The sequence below is a fragment of the Cebidichthys violaceus genome, unplaced genomic scaffold (assembly GCF_023349555.1).
Source record: "Cebidichthys violaceus isolate CVI_PGR_0920_01 unplaced genomic scaffold, fCebVio1.0.p SCAF_5, whole genome shotgun sequence".
NCBI classification, from domain to species: Eukaryota; Metazoa; Chordata; class Actinopteri; order Perciformes; family Stichaeidae; genus Cebidichthys; species Cebidichthys violaceus.
The window spans coordinates 8611074-8624427 of NW_027176705.1; the positions used below are offsets into that span (position 1 = coordinate 8611074).

General features: G+C 40.2%; 1 protein-coding gene across 6 annotated transcripts; it reads left to right on the forward strand.

Annotated features, from left to right (window-relative positions):
• Positions 1–301: 301 nt before the first annotated feature.
• On the forward strand, positions 302–11689 carry kif7 (kinesin family member 7). 6 transcript variants are annotated; one of them, XM_068730869.1, is made up of 20 exons: positions 302–348; positions 1763–2155; positions 2398–2595; positions 2732–3131; positions 3224–3571; positions 4307–4499; positions 4609–4761; positions 4942–5100; positions 5197–5348; positions 5480–5598; positions 6390–6545; positions 6641–6846; positions 7106–7303; positions 7729–7854; positions 8101–8277; positions 8360–8575; positions 8804–9010; positions 9301–9499; positions 9750–9911; positions 11000–11689. In XM_068730869.1, the coding sequence occupies exons 2-20, from the start codon at positions 1825–1827 to the stop codon at positions 11368–11370; spliced, it is 4071 nt and encodes a 1356-aa protein (XP_068586970.1). In that variant the 5' UTR covers positions 302–348; positions 1763–1824; the 3' UTR covers positions 11371–11689. The 6 variants fall into 6 exon arrangements, with proteins under 6 accessions (XP_068586970.1, XP_068586972.1, XP_068586974.1 ...); XM_068730871.1 differs by having other exon boundaries at positions 11003–11689; XM_068730873.1 differs by having other exon boundaries at positions 9750–9905.
• Positions 11690–13354: the final 1665 nt, after the last annotated feature.

Here is a 13354-nt window from a genome sequence, read left to right on the forward strand (position 1 = left end):
CACAGATGATGCCAAATCTTCTCCCATTTCCAAGGTGTTACTGGTGGTCCTTAGAACACAGTGTTCAATCTTGCTCTGCATTTAATACAATTCAGATATATGTTAGTTTTATAGTTATTTAATACACTGGTATTATGACATACTTCCTAGTAGTCATGCGTTAAATTCTGCAGCTATAAATCACCATGTTTACCTCTGAAATTGGGCCCTCTGAGCCGTGATGGTTTCTAGAGACCACACCCAAAATTCAGCCCAAACTTTGGGGCTCCTCCCCCTGCCCCTCAACTTCCACACTCCATAAAAAAACTCCAGTGTTATCCTCAATCCATGGTGCAACTTCTGCCAAATGTAAGTAAGTTGTTCCAGCTGTTAGCGGTAATGAGACCTTACCCGATCAATGCACCCAGTGTAACGTGAGCCATCTCTTACGGGATAATGTTACAGAGTAGCGGCTCGAGAGAAAGATATCCAGCCTCATCCTCATGTTTTGATTTTCCTGTTCGGACTGCTGGCTAACGTGCTAACTTTAGCTTAGCTAAAGTGTTATCTGGGAAACAGGCGAGCAAACTAGCGTGTGAGCTTTAGGGATGCTGCTTGTTATGGAATATTTAAGAAAAGCCGACGTGCGTGTGTTTTTGTATGGATAACGGTAACGTTACATACTAACTACCTCACGTATTTACTTTGTTAAACAGTGGTAACGGGGGCTCGGTTAGCTAACGTCAACTTGCTAACATGGTCAAAATAAGTTAACTTTAGCTACTTTATGTGGACCACTGTGTTTTATTGTATCTATAATGATGACGTTAGCCTGCTAACGTGAGCCTAAGTGACGTTAGTCAAAGTTAACCAGCCTTAATAAAGAATAAGGAGTTTCATCTATGTTGTCCCACATTACTGTGCAGTAACGGTCGCGTTAAGTGAACGTTATTTGTCAAAAATAAAGAGTTACAACTCCTCATACTAACATTTTTAGTCACAAGCTATATGTTAACATTGACTGTTTTTGTATATAAACGTAAAAAAGTTAGTTAGTAAGGGTCTGTGTAGATGTAGATGTCTTGCCCAGGACGGGACTGACCCGTCCAGGTCCAGGTCCTAGCTAAATGCATGCAGTGCCACCTCTGTAAATAATATCAAAACTAAGATGTAACTTATGTCTCATATCTGTTCTTCAGTTATTTTCCAGTTAAATGTTTTTGATACAAAGCAGCTGCAGAGTGTGTTGAGTTTGCATTACCAGTATTAACGTGATAAACACTCACACACTTGCATTTTGACAGCTGTCCACTTGCTTTGTGCTCAGTTTGTTTTAAGGTTAAAGAGAAACACATAGCCAACTTGCCTTAAGTCTAAATATGCATGCAAAAATCCCGTTAAAGTGTAAACTTGCTGAACTTGGAGAGACAATGGCACAATATACTGTACACTCAATGCAGGACAATTTCATTGTACATCAATGTGATGAAGTACCTTGATTTGTCAGGTATTTCTAATTTCTACTTTTCAGATTAGTTACTACATCACAAATATAATGTATATTGATTGAATTAGTAAAGGATATGCACACAACCCTTTCCTGCTGGAGGTTAAAGTGTGTTGTACAATATAGTTTTATGGCAAAAATAGTTTCCTATCTGTACAAAAACAATTTATTTTGCTGCTAGGTCGCTTCATTGCATTTTCATGTAATCATTCACATTCTCACTTACATCCTTCAGCCAGACAACATGAGATTCATGAGACCTTCTATCCCCTCTAGTGGCCCAAAGATGATTCATACGTAGCAGAGGATCACAGAGGAGCTCCAGCGGTGCAGCGGAAATGTCTCCCAAAGTGCCCAGTGGCCAAAGCAGAGGGGATTATTCTGCAGTGCAAGTAGCTGTTCGAGTGCGTCCCCTGCTGCCTAAAGAGCTTCTTCACTGCCACGAGAGCTGTATCACTGTGGACTCGGAGCTATGTCGAGTTACTCTGGGCCACGACCGAAACTTTCTTTGCGACTACCTATTTGAAGAAACTTGCTGTCAAGAGGAGATTTATTCATCGTCTGTCCAGCCACTCATAGATGCTTTCTTTCAAGGTTTCAATGCTACAGTCTTTGCCTATGGGCAGACAGGCTCTGGCAAGACTTACACCATTGGAGAAGCTAATATTTGTAAGTTTATCATTTTTTTCCATTGTTCACTTCATTTGATTTCAGCTCAGTTTATTCTGTATTAAATTTAGTTTAAGTTTAGGTCCTTTTGCATAAGATCATTCAAAAGAAAACAAGACCAGGTGGAAAGTACAGCACACATCAGTTGGGCTTGTAAAACAAAGTAAACATTGTGCTCTAATCAAGTTTTACCATGACAAGCCAGTTGCGTTAAGTTCTGTGTGTTTAAATTGTGTTTGTAGGTTCCTTTAGAGATGAGGAGCAGGGAATCATCCCCAGGGCTGTTGCAGATGTCTTCAAGCTGCTAGATGAAAATGACCTGACAGACTTCTCTGTCCGAGTGTCCTATCTGGAGGTTTACAAAGAGGACTTCAAGGACTTACTGGAGGTGGAGACAGCCAGCAAGGACATCCACATCAGGGAGGATAAAGGCAACATTGGTATAGAATAGGCAGCTTAATTTGTCTTTAAGCGTGTCTTTGTGGTTGTGATATGAAATGTTATGCAGCATTTTACTTAAGTGGTTTGTGTATGTATTAATCTGCGTTTTATGTTTTTGTCTCTGTGACTTTGTAGTTTTGTGTGGCGTAAAGGAGTGCGAAGTGGAGGGTCTTGATGAGGTGTTGAGTTTACTAGAGTCAGGAAACACAGCCAGGCACACTGGTGCAACCCAGATGAATCTAAACTCCAGCCGGTCACACACCATTTTCACCCTGTATATGGACCAGCGCCGGGGAAGCTCTCGCCTTTACGGGACTGCTACAAATTCTGGACCACAAGTGTTGTCTTCCAAGTTCCACTTTGTTGATCTTGCGGGTTCAGAGCGCATCTTAAAGACGGGGAACACTGGAGAGAGACTGAAAGAGAGTATCCAGATTAACAGTGGTCTTTTGGCTCTGGGAAATGTTATAGGGGCACTGGGGGACCCGAAGAGGAAAGGCTCTCATATACCATACAGAGATTCTAAAATCACAAGGTAGTTTTCAATAAGTTTTAGCATACCAGTCTAACAGAAACTGTTGTGAAATGTCTCTTTGGTTTAATTCATATCATATTTTTTTCACCTAGGATACTAAAAGACTCTTTGGGAGGAAATTCAAAAACACTGATGATTGCCTGCATCAGCCCATCTTCCTCAGACTTTGATGAGAGCCTGAATACACTAAACTACGCCACAAGGGCCAGAAACATTCAAAACCGGGCAACGGTCAATTGCAAGCGTGAGCCAGATCGGGTCGAGGGGCTGGAGCAACAAATCAAGGCCCTTCGCAGAGCCCTCGAAAACCGCCAGCGCTCAGAGACCCGCATCATTTCTCACGCCGATCCAAACAGGAGACCTCGACTTGGAGAGGGAGAGATCAGCAGACTGCAAGCCCAGAGCGCCCACTATAGGACGTGCACAGACACTGCTTACAGGTTAAAGCACAGTGATTGATCAACTTCCATGTAGTTTCCAACATTATAATTTTTTTGCTGTAAAGGTTTTGACTGCTACTAACTATCTTAGTATGTATTCTGGTCTTTGACCATTGACTGGTAAGTTCATTTATGAATGACTGTATATTTTATATTTATAAGCCATGGGTTCCCCATGCACATGCCATTATATAAAACTAAATTAAGGATATTAAATTATGGTCAATAATTATGGTAAATATTTTATGCCATACAGACCAGGCATCTTTCTTCCTGACTATTGTTAATCATTTTGTTCATTTAAACCACCACCATAATATGAACTATCCTAATTCCACTTGAGCCAAACTAAATCCAGTTGCTAGCGCACATTTGAGAAATTTCACTCATGTGTATTTTAGAGACAGACATTTTTTGACTATTTTTGATTTTTGATTGAGTGCAGCTCACTGCTGAAAATAAGTGAATTGCTGGGGACGTGTTTTTGCGTTAACACTGGCTTGTTAGCTTTAGGAGCTGAAAGAAATACATGACACACACTCTGATAAAAAAAAAGTGGAGTTTGTTGGCATGAAGCTATAGGCGCTATCATCTTTATCAGGCTTCACTCAGTGGAGTGTGTATCAGGTCTCTAATCCTGACTGAGATGTGTATTTTGCTTCATTTTCATGCATTTAGATTTAAGAAGTATGTGTGCTTCCTTCATTCACATGTTGTATTTTTAATATATCTCAGGTTGCTGCGGGAGCTGCAGAGTGAAGGGGCTCTGACTGCAGAGCAGAGTCTGAGAGTGAAGGAGTGGCTGTGCTCAGTGGAGGAGGAGCGCAGTGGACTGACCACTGCCTCAGGACCAGACAGTGGCATCGAAAACAGCTCCACTGAAGACAGTGTTGCATTAAGGAGAGGAAGACCTTCTGTGAGGAACCAGGTTTGTCTCTTTCACACTCCCAAGGAAATATAAAAAAATGTTTTAGTCAGAACTTTTGGTATCCAGCACTGATAAGTTTATGAATGTGTTAAAAAAAACTATTACCCAGGATCCAGAGGCTGCGGAGGAGAGGTGGAGCAATGAGCATGGAGAGAAAGAGGATAGTATTGTCCTGCTTCAGGCACAGATCCAGCGGTTGGAGGGAGAGAACACAGACTTTTTAGCAGCTCTGGAGGATGCTATGGAGCAATACAAGCAGCAAGTGAGATACACTTCAATTTTAATACTGTTTTTCCATTAGTGCAGTGTTTCACAGTTTAATCATGGCATGCCATATTCATGTGTCACCATCATAATATACTGATTTTCAACATGCTGTAACATGTTGAAAATCAGTTCCTTCGCTGATGAAGTTACTTTGATTACTTTTCTTCTGCCTCAGAGTGATAAACTGCAGGAACAACAGGACTTGATAGTAGAGCTGCAGTGTCTGCTGTCTACTCCAGGGCTCATGGGCCTGGGCCTTAACTTGAGGCCGCGGCCGCACACAGCCCCTATAAGCTCCGTGCAACACAGTCAGAATGAAGGCACATACAGACAGGTAACCAACCAGCACAGGTAGTGTTTCAGCCTGTGGTGTTTTGTGGATTCAAAAGTTTAAAATGTGGTAAGAAATGGAGGAAATTCATGTGTCTAGTTACAGGTCAGTCCAGTGAGCAGTCTTGGTAATATCCCTTGTGGGGATCAGGATGGTAGCCTCTATGAGGAGCAGGAGATCCCAGGAGGAGCAGACATGCAAGACACAGAAGAAGAGTTCAGTCAGTCCAACCTCAGCCAGGAGAGACGCAAGTATGTTGTGTTTATAGAAATCCTAGCGTGCACTATTTATATTGAGTGTTTATGATATTAATATTGCGCACATAACATACTGAGTACATGCTCTCATGTATGAAATGTATATAATGTAATGATTCTGTCAGACAGGTGAACCTGACCTGGACCAAGGGGGACGTGCTATCAGGGGGACTAGCGATTGGTGGTAGAGGACTCGTATCTCTGCCTGAGCCAGACCAGCACCTCTGTTTAGCCAGAAAAGCATGTAAGTCTTAACAACCTACGGTATCCCTATCCGGTGGATTTCCACTGTTTGCTAGGACTAAACATTTTTAAAAAAATGTTTGTGTTCCTGCTATTGAAATCATTCATGCATTAATCTAATTTGTAATTATATTTACATGTTCACTCGTTGAGAAAACTTTTACATAGCTTTTGTAGTTGCACAGAAAAGTCATGCTTGAAGTCTTTTAGAAGCCCTTTTGATCCCTCATGTGTACTTTGCTGTGGTTCACCGTGTGTTTGTGGAGAGGTTTCTACACTGTTGCGCCTCAGATGTTTAGGCATGCAGTGTTTGGTGAACTGAACCAAGTAGTACATTTTGGAGACACCAACCACATATGAGATGACAATTTATATAGCTTTTTATTGTGTTTTAGTTCCTTTCGCAATCAGATGTTACATGTTGTCCTGATAGAATCAGGGTTTGAAATAATTTCCGTTTACATTTTTCAAAATTCTGTGTTTTATGATTCAAGCGCACTTTGTCAACAAAACTCCAGTTGTGGTGGATGAATACAATTTCAAGAATTCATAAGAAAATATGGTTTAATCATAATAATGGTTTTAGTGTCTACTCTGTGGTCCACAGGTCACATTACACCCAATTTATGCTCGTATGGAGGACAAGAGTTAAACAGGGAGTACTGATCTGTGTTGTTACTAAAGGAAGATCACACATTAGGGCTTGTACCTTTGCGGTTGCCTTGAAGCTCTGTTACCTTCCTCATGATACCACCCTGCTGATCTCCTGTGTATTCTCTCCAATCTCTGTAGCCAACTCCAGTAGTGGAGAGACGTCTATGCGTGAAAGTCTGAAAGGTTTTGAGGGCGTTTCAGAGTTGGGACTTCTTCAGGCACAGCAGAAGATCAGGGAGCTGTCTCTCACCATCCGTATGAAGGAAGAACTCATCAAGGAGCTGGTCAAAACGGGTACCAGTTTTGATCTCATTACCCTTCTTTAGCTGCATCTTTTCTAAATAGAGGTTCTCTTTGTATTATTTTATTAATTGTTTGTGTTTTTTTAGGTAAGGATGCCCAGGCCCTGAACAAGCAATACAGCCATAAGATCACAGCTCTGGAGAGTGAAGCTGTGCAGGCTCGACAGGAGCTGCAGGAGGCCCAACGGCAGCTGCAGGATCTAGAGAGACAAGAGAGAGAAATCAGCACGACGGACAAAACCAGAGCACAGGAATGTCGCAGGAAGATAGCTGCTGCTCAGAGCAAAGTTCAGGTTTGACTGCTACACCTCTGTATTTATGCCTAATAACACGTAACAACAGACAACTAGAGAGTTAGTGATGCTGAATTGTGTGGCATCTGAAAGAATATTTTTGAGCAGCTAAGATACTGTTTTAAACCCATGTCCTTTCCCTGATGTGTAATTAGCAATAACACACTGTACTATTCTTTATTTATATTATTATACACATAACCTTTTAGACCTGTACTTTTACATTTCTGAAAATGAAAATATGTTTGTTTCGTACCAGGTTCTCAGTCAGCGTCAGAGGGATACAGCTCGTCTTGCTAACCTTCCTGCTCAGAGCGAACGACGTGTGTTAGAGCTGGAGCGAAGTGTTCAGAGTATGAGGCAACAGCAGGAGCAGCTGCAAAGGCGGCTGCGTCAGGAAAGTCAGCAGAAACGACGTCTGGAGAGCGAAATGCAAAGAAGAACTCACAGAGTCAAGGTACTGGTATCATTTTAACACAGGGCACAAACAAAATCTCCTGCAGCAGTGAAAGATTGAAACTTTTAAAGTATGGATACCATGACCCTATTGGCATTCCTGACTGGCACCAATGCTGCGTAAAGGCAGTAAGCAACCTTCTGTCTGAACATTTCGGGAAAGCTCCCTCAAGCTCAACATCAGGCCAGGGAAGTGTGCTGAAGAAGTTCTTTTAATATCTGCAATCTTTCCAATTGCCTAATGAAAACATGTAATATTACCACTACCAATCAAAAGTCCAAATGTCTGGCAATGGTTTGAAGTAAAACGTATCGCTATACTGTGTGAGGGGCCAAATGCATTTATTTCTTTAAGACAGAGATATATTTGTTCTATACTAATCCTGTAATTGACCTGTATCTTCCACCCCTCCATCCCTTCTGTAGGAACTCGAGATAAAGAATGAGCAGCAGCAAAAGATTCTGAGAATAAAGACAGAGGAGGTCGCTGCCTTCCAGAGGCAGAGACGCAGCGGCAGTAATGGTTCTGTCATCTCTTTAGAAGAACAACAGGTGGGACAAGAATCTCAAGGAGACTATACCTCTCCTAACTTTGAATTTGTAGAAAAAAAATTGCCTCTAAACTTCAGAAGAAAATTAGCCATACAATGGTTTGACTTTTAAGAATTTGTCATTTTGTTAGAGATGCATGGAGTTTTGCTTGTGGGGCTGTCACTCCCCTGCAGCTTTAGTGTGTGTTTCTTTGTCTATATTTAAGCATGATGAGTGGGCTTTTGTGTCTTGACGCCCTGTGAGCAGAAGATTGAGGAACAAAAGCGCTGGCTGGATGAGGAAATGGAGCGGGTACTGGACCAGAGGAAAGAACTGGAAGATCTGGAAGGAGAGCTCACTAAACGAGAGCAAATCCTGGCCAAGAAAGAAGCCCTGCTACAGGAACGCAGTGAACTGGAGACCAAGAGGCTCCGCTCCAGTCAGGTAGTAACAACCACAAACAACTCCTTTCAGTGACACGGGCAACTGGCAAATGCTAAAACATTTGTATTCATCTTCCCTACAGGCCTTGAGTAAAAACCTGGTGATGCTTACGGGGCGCATTGAGTCACTTGAGCAAGAGTTGAGTGAGAGGAATGGTCTTCTTCGCAGCAGCAGTGCTCAAGATTCACAGCAGATTCGCCAAGAGATCTCCAACCTCCGTCAAGAGAAAGATTCACTGCTTAAACAAAGAGTGGAGCTGGATGATAAGCTGCGACAGGGAAGCCTGCTCTCACCTGAGGTCAGATATTACTCTTGGGTTCACGCTAGGCTTGGTCGGTATTATTTCAAAGTAAGGGGGATATTGCTGTGCAGAAAACCTGAATTAAGTACTTCACATGGCAGTTATAGTAGTATAGCAGTAACAAAGTCTCACTGGAAGGTGTGATATTACCTGTTTGTGACTGAATGTTCATGTTCACATCCTCATTAAGTCCATCTATTCCCTCCTTCCCTCTGACATTTGTAGGAGGAGCGAACAGTTTTCCAGTTGGATGAGGCTATCGAGGCTCTGGATGCAGCTATTGAATACAAGAATGAGGCCATCACTCAGAGACAGAGACAGCTGAGGGCGTCTGCCAGTATGCTCTCCCAGTGGGAGATGAATCTTATGGACAAACTCAGTTACCTGTCTGCCTCTGAGACCAGAGCTCTGCTGTGCAAGTACTTTGACAAGGTCTGTGCAATGCTCAACATTCAGCTTTTTTTTTTTACCATGTTCTCACCTCCTTTGGCATTGCAAAATGTATTTATTTGTATCTTTTTTTTTTTTTTTTTTAAACAAGCTGACTAGTTGGTTAAAAAACAATTTAAACATCAACAACATTAAACGACCAATTGGAATAGAAACACTTGATCACTCATTCATTAAAAAGGCTGAGCGAGGTGTCAGACCTTACGTGGGTGTGACTCTTTGTGTCTGAACTCATCAATATATAAGCTAAAGAGTGTTAATGTTTCCTGCAGGTGGTGTCTCTGCGTGAGGAGGAGCGTAAGCTACAGCTTGCGCTGGCTGAGTTGGAAATGCAACTGGATGAGCAGCAGAAGCTGGTGCAGTGGCTGGAGAACGCCCTCGATCGCACACAACTCGACACAGATCGCCGGCTCACACAACAGCAGAAGGAACATGAGAGGAGTGTGCAGCTCCTACTGCAGCAGTGTCGAGGTGCAGAACTTTTGATTTATTATCTCTCACTAAAAACAAGGGTTGCCTGCAGGTGTATATGTGGCTTGCACCACTTCAAATATATTATGAATCCCACTGTCTTTGGTCTACACTGGATATAGTTTAGATTCAAGTGGTTAACCATCTTAGTTAGAATATCTTCTACATTTTATGTACAAACAAGTTGCTAGAGTTTTTTCATAATCATCTCATAAAAGTGATTCTCCTGGGTGTCCTTCTGCCTCCGCAGAGCAAATTGACGAGGGCCTGGCAGGGAGGCAGCGGCAGTATGAAGGATGGATCCATAACCTCAGCAAGGAGCTGACTCACTACAAGACAGCAAATCTGGAACTAAGCAACAAACTGAGGGAGCTCTGTGGTTCAGGCAGCCAGCCAAAAGACCTTGGTAAAGGTAGAAGTGTTATTAGATAAAAGTGTTTATTTTAATATTCATGATTATCATAAGTATTGTGTTTACAGCTTGGAGCAAGATGGCTTCAGGTATTTACGTTACTAAGCCATACTTTGCTTCTGCTTGGCATTAAAAAATGACTTCAGTGTAAAAACTCTTCCACAAATCATCAGGTAATTCCATTTTTTATAATCAGTCATGTCTCTCAGATTCTTACATAGATTCTCAGCAACTACCATATCTCCATTCTTGATCTATAAAATGGCAGAAAAGTAAAAAAAATGTGTTCTAGGTCAAATAGAGTAGTATCAAAAGTAAAAGTACTAAAAAATCCATAATATACTGTCACTTAAAAGTTATGAAAAGTCATAGTATAGTGTGACAAACATTTCTGACAAAATGTCATAGTCATGTTTTGTATGCCATAAAAATGTTCCATAATTTATGCGTCATTAAAGATGTTATAGTAAGTATAGGATTCCATAAACATTTCATTAAAAGTCATAGAAAATGTCCTTGTATACTATGTCATGAAAAATAATATAGTATTTCACCAAAAAAAACTACAAATACATTTTCATGAAAAAGCCATAAAAACATTTCATGAAAACTTCAGTGTAGTATGTCATAAACATGTCATTAAAAACTAATAGTAGAGTATAGTACGCTATAAAAAGACATTAATAAAGTCCTAGTATTGGTGCTGACTGATTAATCATATTTTCATCGTCATCACGATATGAACATGCATGATAAACAAATCACAAAAGACTGCGATGAATAAGAAAAATCTTTTTATTTTATTTTATAGTCAGTGAAACTTGGTATTAAATAGGCTGAAGATCGTAGTATTTATTATCACACTGCAGCCTCTCCCCTGCTCTGTGGATGAGCTCTCCTACTTCAACATTGCTATTAATATTGTAGCCAGTTAAGCTGGAGCTTATTCTAACTTTATACGTTTATATACATTATTATTTTATTGTACTATTTAAGAAACTTGCAAGTAAGATTCATGTTTTCCGGCAACTCTAACTGTCCTTTTGACATGTGTTGTCTTTCCGTTGTGGCGTCTGATGGTAAACCAGCAGGCATTGGCAGCATGGAGAAGCTGACCCGCTGCCCTGAAGACAGTCCAGGAGGCAGGGGGACGGGCCAGTCTGACAAACCTTCCAGGTCCAGAGAGGAAATGCGTGAGCTGGTGAACACCCCTCTCCCGTCCACGTGGAGACGCTCCTCTCTCCCCACAGAGGAACCTGCTGTCATGGAGGAGTTATGGCTTCAAGCAGCTGGGGATGTTCCTGCTAACCGTGTAGTTCAAACTGGTATGGGGTCCTGGGGTGGGCCGGCATCCCTGCCTGTGGTTAAGTCTCGCAGAGAGTCCCGCCGCTCCAGCCTCAACATCGGACCACTGATTTCAAACAATGCATTAATTGATGTGCGGAAGAATCCCGTCTGAACAACTACTTGTGCTACTTAAGACCATTCACATAGATGTTTATGTTTCTGAAATATTTTTACATTAACCCTCTTTAGTTTCTGTATTTCATTTTTTGTACTTGTATAAAAAACAAATGTAATACACAAGAACACCTGCTGATTTCAATATGAAGCACTTTCAGTAAGGTAAAGTTTATGTATGTCATACAGTAATTGGTAGGTCTATGGTCTGCCAACCATCAAGGTAAATAATTTGCATCATTACAAAAGGATCCTCTCTAATCATGTAGCCTTTTTACCTTCTACAGTATTTTATATTAAAATGTTTTTGCCACTCACTTTTCTCTGGGGTTTTTTTTCATGATGAATAATTATTGATTTCTTCCACAACTTGAGAACCAAGAATCGGTAAATGATTCTTGACGTTTGTTCTGTAATCCTTTTTTAAATTGATGGTCAGTTGCGATGTTATCACAGCTGATGTAGATGAGGCTTGAAAGCTGCTGTGACATGTCAGATTAGTGTACGTGTGGTGTTGGTTTAAATGCAGCCTCAGTGGGTCTTAATTTGTCACACTGTCTGTGTTTTTTAAAACCATACTCTACTAATGGAATGTGAATATATAATGCATTCATCAACATCTGAAAAGGAAGCGTGGAAATTGGATTAAGTGCAGCCGACTTTGAGACGATCACCGCCCAGACAAAACACCACCAAACTGCCCCAGGGAGGAGAGACGAGATGGAAGCGAAGTTAAACCAGCTAGGACCAAAGGCTACTCCACTACCCAGCCTCCTGCTGGCTGTCTGGTGCCAGGTGACTGTTGAGCCCACATCTTCAGAGACCCGGCACCATCGTTCATCTCGGATCAAGCTGCACTTGACGAGCGGATAGCAGGACGGAGTGCAGGACTCCAGAGGGACGAGAGGAGGTGGACTCTGTTTACGCCATAAACGGTGCTCAAACAGTCATTACATGACTTTTTTTCAACATGCTATATACTATGACTTTTTTTATATATGTACTATGACTTGTTTGAAATAAATTCTGACTTAACTTGACATACTATACAATGACTTTTTGTGATTTGTTTTTTACGATACTATATAATGTGCAATGACTATGTTGTTTTTCCAGAAATACTATGACTATTATATAACTTCTTACAACATATACTGCAACTTTCTAATGATTTTTTTTTACTTTTATGTACATTTTTATGTACTTTTCTAACAGTATATCATGGTGTTTTTATTACTTTTTTCGACACACTATACTGTAACTTTTATGTTTTTTGTTTAACCATACTTTACTGTCCCTTTATTTGACATACTATACTATGACTTTCTTCTTGAATTTTTTTGACATACTGTATCGTGAATTTTCTCTATATATAATGTTATGACTTTTCCAACATACTATACTATGACTTGTTTGAAATGTAATGTGGTGATTTATTTTGACAAACTACACTGACTTTTTTGACATACTTTACTGTGACTTTTTAATACTTTTTTAAACATACTATACTACGACTATAAGATGACTCATGCCACATCCTTGTTGTTTTTTACTTCTTTTGCCATGTGTCTACTTTCAGCTTTTTTTTGGCATTAAATATGAAATACTATACTGTGACTTTTTATGATCTTTTTTACATACTATACTATTATTTTTTTCAACACACTACACAAACACTTACATGTTTTAAAATGCTATGGCTTTTTTGGCATACCATATTATTATTTTTTTTATACATACTATTCTATGTTTATTTTATGACTTTTTTGGAATTCTATAACATGACCTCTTCAACATACTTTACAATATCTTTTTATTATTTTTTTTGACATACTACACTCTGACTTGTTTTGACATACTAAAACATGACATTTAAAAAATATTGGGATTTTTTTTACTTTTTTTACATACTATACTTTGACTTTTTTTTGCCATGCTATACAATAATATTTTTATGTTTTTATTTTTTAACATACTATATA

Bases quoted from the DNA above. Each gene is read 5' to 3' on its own strand.
- kif7 (XM_068730869.1), top strand. From the start codon at position 1,825: ATGTCTCCCAAAGTGCCCAGTGGCCAAAGCAGAGGGGATTATTCTGCA. The intron at 5,599-6,389 runs GTAAGTCTTAAC...CAATCTCTGTAG, and splicing joins CTGTTTAGCCAGAAAAGCAT to CCAACTCCAGTAGTGGAGAG. The intron at 8,576-8,803 runs GTCAGATATTAC...TGACATTTGTAG, and splicing joins GAAGCCTGCTCTCACCTGAG to GAGGAGCGAACAGTTTTCCA.